Consider the following 14,318-nt stretch of genomic DNA (forward strand, 5'->3'; position numbering starts at 1 on the left):
AGATGAAAGTGCGACAGGGCGGACATAACAGAGCAGAATGTTATCGTACATACGGCCTAGGCTATGCAGCTGTCCAGCAATTTCAATAAAGCTGAAAGAAGGTTATTTTTCCTTATTCTGGGTACAACTTTAGCCTTTGTGCCTAGGTTTTATGAATTGCATTGGACAGTTTACCTTTTAAAAGGACACTGCTCAACAAACCTGAAAAATTAAAACGAGCATTGATGGAGGGCCTTGTCTCCTTCGTTTTCTTAAATTCAAGGTAAAGAACTTAACAGTCTTTTCTAAAGCCTATTAAAAACAACTGTCAACAATACGTAGATCTCTGCACCTAGCAATAGAGTAAAACCCGCACATAAGAGCCTATTTCTATAAAAACCTGTGGGCTAAAAAGGGATATTTTAGACCGCTGTTAAAGCACCTCATTTATCCTGATTTGAAAAAGGTTCTTTTTCAAATGGTTGAGAATAGCTCTAAATTCAATTCTGAGTTTAGATATCAACAGTTCAGCAAAACCAACAGAAAAATTGGGAAAATGTTGACATAAATAGATAACTTTAAAGTCCAATTTGATATAATTTATTTTACAAAAACCTAAATTTATAAGTAATGTCAGGACCGGCCTGAACGAAACAGAAAAAGTTAGGTTCTTGTATCTGGGCATCTACTTTTCGAGACAAGACGAGTACGAGGCTAATGCAATATAGCACGAATTTTAGAAAATCTCGTGGTCATAGGTTGTTGTTTAAGATTAAATACGCTTGTTTGCTGCCATGGTTACGATAAGCAGCTGCTTTCTTTAAAGGTGACAATCGAATTTCGAGTAGGAATAAGCTATCTTTCAGAAAGTGCCGCTAAAAACAAAAACTTATGATATATGTCAACACTTTTAAGTTTTTCTAATCTTACGTTCCGCCTTAGATCGTTTATGTGACGTTCTCGAGAACTTGGATAAATCCATGCTTGAAAGATCTTGTAAAAATTGGTCATATGTAAGAATTTTAAAAGAGTCAATGCAGATGGTATGGAAATGCATTGATTAACATATCTAAGAAAACGATGAGCTTGCACACCACAACTTGACAGCTAAATTCAAATTAAACTGTAAGACACTGATGTTGACCTTGTGGAAATACAAAGTAGATGCATTATCATAATCTCGCATTAAAATTATGTGGTTGTCTTGCTTTAACATTGAGCAAATATTTAAATAAAAAAATACTACTGCCCATATATTTATAAACTATAAAAAGATGGAGAAAATAGATTGGCAAAGTAATTTGACTGGCAACCCACAAAAGAATGTGCAATTTCTGGCGATCTTATGTGTATTGATTCATAAACGATAAAATGACAGAGAAAGCTTAGCCTAGACCAAAACAACAACAGGTATCCACTCAAACAAACAAAAGTATTTATGCTATTCCCTTGTACGCAAACAGAGTTCTTCAGTATGAGGTCACAAAAATCTAGTTCTAAAATACCGAACTTTTCACCACAGAACTTACATGAAAACCACGAAATACCTTTAAATATGCAAAACCAGTCAAATATATTGATAATTGGGTGAGATATGACCAATGAAAGATTTTAAGTTTGCTAACGAAATACTTTTACTTTGGTTTGGCTCATAAAGTTATGAACAGAGACCAACGTACACACATTCTTTTTATAAGAAACAAAGGTCGATGTTGAGTACTCTAGTTTCTTAATGTTCTGGAAATTTCAATACTCACTGTTTCTTAAAAGCTTCTTAATTATGATGTCATGAATAATGTTATTAAATGTTCGTGAACATTTTTCCACGTCAAGAGATTCGCGTTCTGACGCTGTATCTAGACGTGGGAAGTATATGTTTATTCCTTGTGTCTTAATTTCTAGGCCAACAGGGCAATCATGTTCTTTGATTTTACAAAATTTCGTTGTTCCTAGTTTTATCACGATTTAATAGTTTCTTAATTTTTTTGCTTCGAGTACTGAGGTTTCTTAATTTTTTCTGACTGTCCAATATTCGTTTCTTATAGCCATTTTGTGGTAAAAAAATGAATGTACATTGATTTGATGGGCAAGCAGCTTGCAACCTTATGCCAATTATGAATACATCTCACAGATTTCGAACATTTAGTAATATTATCAAATTCAAATTTTGATCAAAAATAAAAAATTCTAAAAATAATGGCCTAGCTTCAAGTCACAACTTCAAAAGAGAAGCAGTAAAATTAATTAAAGGACATTTCAGTGCACTTTTGCGATATGTTTTGGAATATGGCTGAATGATGCACAAAAGCTTGACAACGGCAAGTCATAAATGCATAATTATGACAGGCAACGCAAAATTTGGATGCAGGGTGTTTCTTTCTCGGTCTTTAGGGAGTACAAGATAGCTTTTGCAAGGGACACACAAAACCCCTCCATCAACTGTGAAATATTATTTATTTAGAAAAACTGCTAATTTTGATCTCCGCAGCACTATTGCCATTTTCGGCCTAATAACAAAATTTTCAGTATAGCACTTCCATTCGGTTGCCGTTTCCCAAATTCAACTTGATAAATATTTAATCATTGCTAATATTTCCATGTTAAGGAAATAACAATAGCATTTAGCGATATAACAAACTTTAAACTCTTTCTAAAACATGTCGCTTGTAATTAGTTTCCATATCCCGCGGGCACGTTTCGATTATCACTGGTAGTGATGAGGGGGCGATCGACTGATATTAAACGGTTAACAATTAGTAAGAATGTTGAAAATGATGAAAAATAATATTGAAGAGAAACTAATGATCCAAATCTTCATGTGATAATCAATTTATTACAAAAAGTGATAAATAATGTAAATCATGGAAAAAATATGTAGAAAAAACTTATAATTCTACATTATAATTCTATAATTCTTATAATTATAAAATTTATAAAATATAAGTAAGGAGAAATCACAAAAATCAAGATATGATCAAAATAATCGCGAAATAATCAAAGTAATAATTTATGATCTATGATTATTAATCACCAACAGTTTTACAGTAGTGAATGGCTCCTCAGTCAGAGGAACATAAAAATAACGGCGTAAATGACAATCGTGAGATAATTCCCACGTTGGGCAACCGCCTTAGGAGAGCACGGAGAATCCATTTGAATATGACCTACAAAATTCCCATCCAACATACAGAGCTTCTTACTGAATCGGTCTGCTTGAATCCAAGGCTTTTTGCCAACCAAAAAACTTAATATGCAGCCGACATGCAATACATACAGAAAACGACTTAACGTTTTAATCAGTTACTCTTTAAGGTTTTGCTATTCTGAACACAGAAAGTTGAACAAAATCTGCAAACCAATTGCATATGATTTCTGTTGTCTGGAAATTCGCAAAAAAATTATATGACGTAATTCCGGAACATTAGTGATTCCCTTGTGATTCCAAAGCTTTGAATTGCAGCGAGATGATGACTTTGCTCACTCTAGGTGAACGTTTGATCACGTAGTCCACGACCCTAACAGCTGAGGCCTCCTGGCACACCCTTCTCCCTCATGATTTTCCCTACTGGGTATGAGTGTACATTTAGACTTTTGCCCCAACATGAGGTTTAAATCTTTCAAGACTTTAATGTTACACAATCTACTTTTTATTGTCCTTTTCGCATCCACATCCAGATTCACTTCTTTAGGATTTATTCATAAATCTTCCTGCTGCTGATTCAGTTTTGTTTAACTGTATTCAAACACGATAGTCAAAGGAAGCATCCTCGTTTACATTAACAGAAAACACATTTATGGTTCTAGGTACGCAGCAGCAGCTGCTTTTACCAGAATTGAATTGCGACACTCTTTTAGAATTTTATCTTTTCCATTAACTGCACTTAACCTGCAATTGACTCTACTCGTGTTATTTAGCTCAAAGGTAAATAATTATTGACTAAAATCTTATGCAGTCTTCACTAAAATGCCACAACAAAATTTAATATGCAAAAGCTGATAAAATGCTTCAGCTTATTAATAAATAGCATATGGAACTCAAACACAGCTTTAAATTGTTTCAATTTTCAAATTGACAAATAGCTTATAAAAAGTGACACTGATCTGACTTTAAGTAGGTCAAAAAGGTGCACTGCAGCTAAAAATCATAAAGTTGAATCAAAAAGTAAATAAAACATTAGTTTATTGCTTTTCAAAGCTCAACTGATATTATCAATTCAGATATCGGGAGGACATAAAAATGAGATACCTCAGTCAAAACAAGAAAAAAAATTAAAATGACACCAACTTGAACATAATGAAAAATAACAATCAGAGAACTTCTCCAAGATCTTGAATTACTACATGGTGCCAAGAATGATGAAATACTGCTATAGTGACAAAACTCTTATCTGTACCATTATAATGAAGTTTAGCTCTGTGATTATAATTTTTGTATGGAATGTATGTTCAGAAATAAACAGTAGCTAATTGAACGCTAATGGCACAATTGGAACTGTAATACTTTTTTAAATCAAAAGTCTCTACCCTTCTGCAGGTTGATCTTATGTAACAAAATAATCAAAATTAGTCCAGTGTGAGTAGCAGATGTGTTTGTTTTTGCGTTGATTAAAAAAAAAATAAGTCTTCACAGCAAACAAATTTTTTGAGTGTTGAAAGATTTAGAAAAAGAAGGCTGGATAAGTTTACTGACAAATTGTGGTATAAAGAAACACATTATGACAATAGCAACTGTTTTCAGCCACAATTTGTGATATTTTACCATGCTGGTTGATTCTAAAATCAACTTTTAGAAATCACAAAAGACAGATTTGACTGTTCTTAATATTGGACAAATTAAAAACTTTCAGCTGAAGTACACCTGCCAAGAATGTTTATTTGCAAAGTCTTGATCTGATCATAAAATAGCTTGCTATTCACATCATTGAATACATGTGGTCACAGTGGTATTTAATTGCTTTTCAAGAAAGTTAAAAAAGTCAAGCCTGCAATGTAGCAGCTTATAGAGAGAAGAATTTAGTTGTAGAGTCAGATATATTTGCTAATTAGCTAAACATCTGCAATTAAATTTATGTACTTGAATGCAGTATGTCATGCATAATGCTTATGTTAGGAGCCCACAGACACATGGCTGTTAGATATTTTATACATGATTAATCTTCTAAATCATTTTTTATATACATAAAAAAAATGAAAGTTTCACAAACCCAGTCAAAACTAGAAATGAAATTCTCATAGTTTTGAAATTTCTTTATTTGGATTTCTGTATCTTTTATTGTGAATCCTCACTTAAGAGTATCTTGTATGTATTTTGTGTGTTACCATTACAAAGCTTTAGAATTCAGAGTTTCATGCTTATTGCAATAATTTGTGTTTTGGTAGTTGTGTATATGACTGACCAGTAAACAGTAATTTTCGAAACCTCATTAATAAGGGCATACTTCCAAAACTATAAAACAATTTGATACTATTTCTGCACATGCATAAAACTTGTCTTGATTTTCCAAAAGTATTTGTAAAGGTTTTCCCAAATATGTAACAAATAAACTATTTTGTTACATAAGACAAAGATCAACCTTGATAAAAATCATGATATAATTAGATCCTTGTCATATGTTCAAAACTCCTGCAAACAACACAGAAATTCCAGTTCTCCCTTGTAAAGTGCCTTATTCAGAGGTGCATATGGTGATGTGTGAAGTGTTGTGTTTTTTCCCTCTTTATAGATTATTATTATAATTTAATTGTAAGAGTCTTTTATGGTGGGGAATCGTTAACCATGTGCTTTTCTTGCTATGAATGATTATTGTATGATAGTATTTTTAAAGATATGATAAAGAGCTCTGTTATTGATTTAACAGAGTGCTAGTAAACTAAAAATACAAACAAAATAATAAATTTAGATTGACAAAATTTTGCTTCTCTCTGTTCTCATTAGTTCAGGATATCCAGGATAGGATAGAGAGAGGATACACTACTAACTACATTTCAATGCAATTGACATTAGCATTTGTCAGATACAATAACACAATCTGGAAATCTGCAGTAAGCAATTACTGTATTGTTTTTTTAACAGTAAGCTATAATCTAAGTTTCTTGAGAAAAAGACATAGAGCTTGAAAATCTAAAATTATGTTTTGCTTAAGTTTAAGTCTTATAAACCCAGCCTTTACTGTTCTTCAATAATTGATAAACAGGAGTCCTGAGTTATGGCTAAAGCACAGTTTCTTGAATATGGCAAGGCAAAGATCATCCTAAACCCTAGAAATGTATAATCCTGAATAATCCTGCACTACTTGTTGTGATTTGCTGCTAAGCAAGGATGTTCTTTCTTTGTAAATGGATTTTAATTTGCTTTTTGAAATTTCCTTCTGATCTTTAGCGACTTGAAGAGCATAACAGAGATGGGACAGATGTGGCACATTATGTGACAGATGTGGGGTACAAGCATAAGACCACATGAGCTTGTTGTTTATCATTTTTTAAGACAATTTCTTATAAAGACAATGAATATCATAAATTAAAGATATTTTTATTTGGTGATTTGGAATGAACCAGTGTGGAATCCATGTAGCTTACGCTGGAGATACCCGGCATAGACTAACAATTTTCTGTTTTCTTTCTATTGTTTATTGGCGTATGTCCGGCGTGAGCTTCACATGAATTCCACCCTGGGGAATGAACTACTGATACTTCAAAGGCCTTATAGGCTTCATTCAAGCACATGTTGTAACACAGAAATTTTTTACCACATTTTCACAGGTTTAAGCATTGGGGGGAAATTTACCTGTTAATATAATAATATATGGAAATAAATTCAAAAATACCTGATTTTATACACTGACATATGTCAACAAAATATTTTTTATCAGTTAACAGTAAAATATGTAACTGGTTATTTCAGGCACAATATCTATATTAATCTGATAATATTATCATCAATACAGCTTTGTAAAAAAATATCCCCCACACTGTGGCATTGTTCCTGGCATTATCAGATTACAATAAGTAAAAATGCCACTTTGAAAGCTTATCCTTACGAAAATAGCTTTAAGATAAGCCCTTATTACTTAATCTTACTTATTAAACCTTGTTGAAAATCAAATTGGCAATGTTGTAGAACAAAACCTTTTATTTATAATGTGTACCCTGTAAAAGATGTAAAATTTTAATTTATGCTGAAACTTCAAGCAGTACAATTTGGCTGAAATAACGTACAAGTAGATGTAGCACTTACATTTATTGATAATAAGCTAAAAAACCTTGTATTCAAGTCAAGGTATCATTTGTAAACATAACCTGTTTGTGGCGAAATCTAGTATTTAAATTTGGACGACAATTTTCGTGCTTTAGTGACAGTTTGTTTGCAGATACAAAACCTAATTGAGATCACATTTGCTTCAGGCCTAGAAATATTTATATGGTTTCAAGGAATCCATCAAAAATTGTGCATAGCCGACACTTCATTATGACATGAGAGTTGATCGCTCCACAGGAACAACTTACGCCTTATTTGAACAAGAAGCTAACGGAAAAATGCGAGTTTCAGTTTACAGCACCTCGTATAGTTTCTGGTGAATTTTGAACATTTCTGGTATGAAAATTAGATGCCATATTGTTTAAATACTTTAGAACAGGAATTCGATCGCAAATAAAAGCTCACTTGGTGGCTGGAGGCAAATTGCAACGGCTGTTAACTCTTTGACACTATAAACCTGCAAACGTCAACATAGAGCTCTAAACGACGAAATGATAAAATTTGTGCTACTCACTTGAATGACTTCGGATGCCTTTTGAGAGGCTGTGAAGCTTGCTGTAATGATTTGATACTTTGGGGTTCGGCTGAAATTCCCAGCATTCGCTGTCTTGTCGTTTTTGTAGCCGAAGAAGGCGTAGGCGGCTGCAGAATTGATTTATATTTGTCAAGTTCTCTTGCCAATTTCTCGATCATGTCATCTTTCTTCTTCAGCTCTTGTTCAAGGATATGTATCCTAGAATCCTTCATTTTCAAGTCTGAAGATCTAAGTTTGAGCTCATTGTTTTTCTCTTGCAAGGCAAGCTGAAGATCCTTGACACTCATGTTTGAATTGTGTTGATCCGAAGGCGATCCGCCATGCGAGCCTGATCCAGGGTTGTGTCCACCAAAAAATTTGAAAACCGACATGGGTTTCTTTGGATTGCAAGCCAAAGCTCACTTAATACTATCGGTTCTGATCACCCGCTTTGAATTAAACTGTTTACTGATCTAATCATGAAGAAACATTCGTACAACCAGCTTCAGCTTTGTTTCCCCTCTCTACATCTCCATTTTATGCTTGGATTCACGAAACAAAGAATAATCGTTTCATCCTATTTCCGGGGGTTGACTGGCCTTGTTGATCAATCAACAATCGCCTTTCTGATCAAATATTTCAATCATAAGTTTGCAATCACTTTGACCGTCCTTATCATATCTGTTCTTGAAATTACTTATTAATGTTCAAAAATACTAAAAATGTGCGGTTTGAATAAATCTAGGGTTTCTAAAGACAAGGAAGAGATACCTAGAGGGTTTGAAACTGTCGGGGGGTTATGTGTGTTCATTGCATAAAATGAACTGTCTACACGATTATAAAGCCTATATAGTACCTGAACTGCACCACATTATGTCTAAACAATTCTAAACAATAGTTATAATAGATTTTGTATAAAATATCACATTGTGATTTTGTGTAAAATAATTTTTTTATAAAATACAATACTTCTCAATAGGCCTAAATTTATAGCAGGGTTTTAAAATGTAATTACCTTTTAGGAATGCTTGACCATGTTTGAATATGTCGAAAAACTGGTTCCGAATCATTACTTGCTGATCGGAACGAATTCAGTGAAGTTGTGGAATGCACATAAACAGCGTTGCCCCCTGCAAAGTGACTGCAGGGGACGGGACAGTAACGAAGAAGTCAGGAATGAGGAGGGGGTACGAGGTATGGTAACCCCTACACTGTTTCCAAAATGAAACTGTTATATTCATAGGCGCAGACTTGTATTTTTCCAGAGGGGGCGGGGGGCTCAAAAATTAATGGCAATTGCTAATAGAAGCTAGGGTAGGAAGAGGCTTAGCTGAGGGTTCTAATGTGATTTTCTTGTGTGCATTTTACATTGTCGCTATTATTTGATCTTGATTAAACCTTTTCAAAATGGTTTTTATTGCATGAAACCAATAATTTGAAAGATGAGTTTCAAAAATTGATAACCAAATTTCCTAATTTTTTTAGCTGAGCCCCCAAATTTTCTTCAGGAGGGGCTCAAGCCCCTTAGCCCCCTCCTCCCCCTAAGTCTGCGCCTATGGTTATATTGTTTAGTACTTAATTTTCATCGCTGTTGCCTTTATTTTGCAGATTTTGAATAATAATAATGATAAGGTAAACAACCTGAAAGTAGGAGTTTAGCGTAATTATGTCAAAGTCATTCGCATCACTGTGTTACCTACTTCTAGAACAGGAAACCGAGTCTTCCCTCTAGTCCAAGATGCCAAAAAAATTTGCTCGTTCTCCGAGTGACGTCATGGCCAATGGGGCCAGGGGGCAGTGCACCAACTTGATGCTTTATCGGAACAGACATGCCAACAGCAAAGTAACTTATGAATTTAGAAACTTATGAATAACGAGTCAACTTGAGTTGAGTGCGTTCCTGTTACGTATAGACTCTTTGTATTGACTGCTACAGATTTTCATTCTCAATTACGCAAGACAAACGTCTGCATTGCATAGCATACCTCGATTCAAGATCAATAACATCAATGACAAGCATTCTTTGAATGAAACTAACAGGTAATTGCTAAGGGTGAAAACAAGGGCGTATTTGACGGGGGTTAGGGTTTTACATCAAACCTTCCGTCAGTTGATGCAAATACCATAGCCATCTGTGCAAAAACTGATACTTGTGTTGTTGAAGTTTGATCAATTAAATTATATTGATAATTATTTTTCATTGACTTTACTTCCTTGAAACATTTTATTTTTCATTGTTGGTGTTTTATAACTTATAAGGCCTAAAGACTCTTTATATGCTTCCAGCTGTATGGCTGTTGTTTTTACTTAATAAATGCTTCTATGTGTAAATATAATGTAAGGGTTTCAAGAGTGAGAGCTTCTTGGTAGAAGAATGTACCGTAAGTCCCCGAATAAGCACCCGCCTTCGAAAAAGCCCCTCCCCATTCGAATAAGCCACCTCCCAAAAAAATGTTTGTGAATAAGGCCTTCACCCTCGAATAAGCCCTGATGGGCTGAGGTTTTGCTTCTTCGGCAAAAGATTTATCTCAATTTATCTGCATTTTTAAGCAAACTGACTCTTTACCATGTTAAGGTAGTAATTCACACTTTTAAAAACTTGCACTGAGGCAGACACATATGGACATAAATAAAAGGTTCCTTCATGTAACACATTCAACTTTTCAAGAGTGAAAGTTGAAGATATGATGCAATTGAAAATTAAGATTTTTTTAAGAAAAATATTAATTATGCTAATTAATGCAAATTTTAACGATGCGCTCTTTTTTTCTTGGGCAGTCGATAACTTTTTAATGGAATCTCCTATTCAGCTCAAATTTTTACTGTGTATTCCACTTGAGTGCATGTGTGCAATGAATAGACAATTCTTGAAAATTTTCACTTAAAAAGAAAATAATGGCAAAAAACCATGTTTCCATGGTAACGGCTACCATATTTGAAATTTGAAAAATTCCTCTATTCATTCCACTTTTCATATTATTTGCTACAGACTGTGAAAATTTCAATAAGATTGCTTATCATATGTAAAAGTTATCTCCTGCCCAATTTCATGATTCCCAAAAACAGTGTTTTTGAGAAAATTGACTTTAAAGTTTTGGCTATCTTTTTTCAATATTCTTGGATCTATCTGGGGCCATAACTTCATATTTACCCCCAGTTTGGCCTAAAAAAGACTAAGCATTATTTTAATATACTTATTTTGCTAATAAGTTTTCAAATGTTCACTATATTCTCCAAAGGAACTGCAAATGTATTGGGATGTCTGTTATTACGTCATCAGAAACAGATTGGTCAACTTTATTTTGTTTGTTGCAATCAGAGTACTGATTTCTCTTTCTTCTTTTAGTTGAGATTGGCTTTTCACCTCTACTGTCAAAGGCCCCAGGTTCATAATGTTCTTTTTCAGATCTTTTCATGTTAGTTTTGGTCCTTTTTCTACTTATTCGCCAACTTTTATACTTTGAAGTGACTTTCTGTGCTGCAGAAATTTGGCGAATGTGGTCTTCCTTCTGAAGAGACTTCAAAGATTCCTCTCCAATATCCTCAATTCCAGCTTCTTTTAACATTAGTGCCCTTGATCCAGCACCAGTGTTAAAACAGCAAACTGCTTCTGATACTGCAGACTCTATTCTAACTTTGCTACAGAAGGTTGCTTTGGGACACCTTTCCCAGATCATATGGTTTAGACTCTCATTTGCATTTTGCGTTACACCTTTCAGGCATCTCTCAAGCAAATCCTTTGATGTCAATCTTTTGAAGATAGGCTCTAAAATGTCAAAAAAGGAGCTTGGTAATCTTTTGCTTTCATCATAACTCTTCTTGCCAGTAATTAGCTCTGCATTAAATTTGCACCAAGAGTCTTTGCCTTTAGGGCAAAATTTGTGCTGATCATTAAGGGTAGATGCTGTTGCTGGCATGACTGAATGGTGAAAAATTGCCCAAACATCATTCTGCATCTGAGCCAGGTTACCTCTGTTGGCTCTTATGGAATTACCAAAATACCTTTGGAAACTGTCAATTCTTTCTTTTGTCAATCTCCCTTTACCACCTATTGTTTTCCCATCTAACATCTTTTTACCTTTCATTTCTTTCAGAAGTGTTCTTAGGGCATTTCCCATACGCTTCTGTATATGTCCTATGCATTCCTCCTTTACAACCTGATACCTGCTTCCATAAGCTCTTTCCAATTCCTTACTCACAACCTTGAAGGTGTCACTGTCACCATCTCCAATAAAAGTTGTATATTTTAATCCCCTTCCTTCAATTGATCTTAGGAAAATTCTGGCTGCACCAATTCCTTCCATACCACCAGATGACCCTTCATAATTTATTTGACAAGAGGCATCGTGATTTGCTTTCCACCTTTTAAAAGCTTCACTATCTTTATTTTCATGTTGATGTTTTCTGCATTCATGGCAATGCATTGACAATACTTCAAAATCGACAACCTCGCCAGTTTCCATTAGAACCACGACAACGACTCCATACTTAGAAGAGTATCCTCGTTTTTGCCATGTTCCATCAACACTGACAGCAACAGAAATAGTATTATCCATGTCATCTAGATAGGCATTGGGATTCTGTTCCAAAACACTTTTCTTAAGACGATTTGCTGCATCCTTCATCTGTTTTTCAGCAACTTCTCTTGAAATTTTGGCAGAAGACTTCAACTGCCTTGCATAGGAAGCACTAGTTAGTGGTGAAGGTAAATTCATCATTCCACAAAAATTTGAAAGAATTTTGCGTCCACCTTTCAAAGAATTGCATGCCATGACTGATCTTGTGTTTACTTCGAATTTACCTTTGTCTAACTTTTTGCTGGTGTGGAAGATTGTCTCTGCTGAGCAACAAGAACACTTTATGATCAATGTCTCAGCAAGCCCATGCTTCTTTCTGCTATCCTTCAAGATCTTCAACTGAGAATCTGATCTTTTACAAGCTCTACAATTGGTAGAGGATTGCAAATCTTCTTGGAGCAGAGACAGATCAATAATAGTGAAACCATCAGCTTGTTCAATTTGCTTTTGCTTAGAAAGGCCCAGTTTCTTCGATGATCTTCTTGTAAGCACCCTCATACTATCATTTAGTTCTTCAAACGATGAATTCAACAATTTTTGTGCTGTCCTAGATTGAACTGAGCTCATTGGTGTGAAAGACGAACTGGGCTCCACATCGTCACTAGGCCTAGGCCGAGTGTCAGATTCAAGTCTACTAGCAATATCCTGCTTGCGAATGCCAAACAACCTCCTTTTCCTCTTAACTCTACTTGCTAGAGCCCTTCTTTTATTCGGTGGCATGTTTTACTTATAATATCGATTCAATAAAGGCATTATCAGAATAAATTTGTATTCCGTTTCGCAATCCAACATCTAAGTGACTGTAAAGTGTGCGAATTTGGCGTGTTTCTCAGCCTCTGATCGCAAAAGAGGCTACCACAGGGTGTTCATAAGATGTTTATTATTCCACAGGGAAAGCCTGCAGGCTTGGGGGTAATTTCTTACAAAAAGACACAAAAATGAGCTCCTTAGCAACGCTAAAAAGTCGTTGCTAAGGAATAAACTTCCGACTACTGTCGAAAAACAAGTTAATTGTGTCTAAACCTCAATGTGGTTGTCAAAATAACTATTTCTACCGAATTCTACGATAATTTTGGCATAGAATGAAACAAAAAAATTAAAACTGAAAATTTTTAGAAAATGCTTTTTCAAAAGTGTGAACTACATCCTTAATGTTTTGGCTGCTACTAAAAGAGCCCCCACCTTCGAATAGGACCCCCCAATCGAATAAGCCTCCAATATTTTCGGAAAATAAGCCCCCCGGGGGGGAGGCGATTGTTCGAGAACTCACGGTAGCTGTCTGTTTGAAATGCTGACGAAAGATACTTTATTTAATTCTGTATGAGTCAAATGGACATCCTGTTATTAATGTGCTGCATAATCCTTAGCCTTATGAAATTATTTTGAAGATAGCACTCTGATCTCTCTCTCTCTCTCTCTCTCTCTCTCTCTCTCTCACTCTCACTCTCTCTCTCTCTCTCTCTCTCACTCTCTCTCTCCCTCTCTCTCTCTCTCTCTCTCTCTCTCTCTCACTCTCTCTCTCTCTCTCTCTCTCTCTCCCTCTCTCTCTCTCCCTCTTTCTCTCTCCCTCTCTTTCTCTCTTTCTCTCTCTCTTTCTCTCTATCTCTCTTTCTCTCTTTCTCTCTTTCTCTCTTTCTCTCTTTCTCTCTTTCTCTCTTTCTCTCTTTCTCTCTTTCTCTCTTTCTCTCTCTCTCTCTCCCTCTCTCTCTCTCCCTCTCTCTCTCTCTCTCTCTCTCTCTCTCCCTTTCTCTCTATCTCTCTTTCTCTCTTTCCCTCTTTCTCTCTTTCTCTCTTTCTCTCTTTCTCTCTTTCTCTCTTTCTCTCTTTCTCTCTTTCTCTCTTTCTCTCTTTCTCTCTTTCTCTCTTTCTCTCTTTCTCTCTTTCTCTCTTTCTCTCTTTCTCTCTTTCTCTCTTTCTCTCTTTCTCTCTTTCTCTCTTTCTCTCTTTCTCTCTTTCTCTCTTTCTCTCTTTCTTTCTCTCTCTCTCTCTCTCT

The 14,318-nt window shown here is 35.1% G+C and overlaps 2 protein-coding genes across 4 annotated transcripts in view; both read right to left on the reverse strand.

Annotated features, from left to right (window-relative positions):
* The window catches only part of LOC135696800 (cGMP-dependent protein kinase 1), a 71,273-nt gene that overhangs the window by 28,400 nt on the left and 28,555 nt on the right, over window positions 1–14,318 (reverse strand). The window contains exon 1 of one of the 3 annotated variants that reach the window (XM_065216335.2): window positions 7,749–8,292. The exons of the other annotated variants lie outside the window; for them this stretch is intronic. Within the exon in view, the coding sequence (XP_065072407.1) occupies window positions 7,749–8,140 (392 nt within the window). The 5' untranslated portion in view covers window positions 8,141–8,292. Of the gene's footprint in view, window positions 1–7,748; window positions 8,293–14,318 lie in introns of those variants that run through there. 3 annotated transcript variants of the gene reach the window in all.
* Window positions 10,700–13,138, reverse strand: LOC135690214 (uncharacterized). Its single transcript, XM_065207705.2, has one exon. The coding sequence runs from the start codon at window positions 13,043–13,045 to the stop codon at window positions 10,973–10,975; it is 2,073 nt and encodes a 690-aa protein (XP_065063777.2). The 5' UTR covers window positions 13,046–13,138; the 3' UTR covers window positions 10,700–10,972.

Source organism: Rhopilema esculentum, chromosome 17, assembly GCF_057945365.1.
Source record: "Rhopilema esculentum isolate cy_ngs chromosome 17, ASM5794536v1, whole genome shotgun sequence".
Taxonomy (NCBI): Eukaryota; Metazoa; Cnidaria; class Scyphozoa; order Rhizostomeae; family Rhizostomatidae; genus Rhopilema; species Rhopilema esculentum.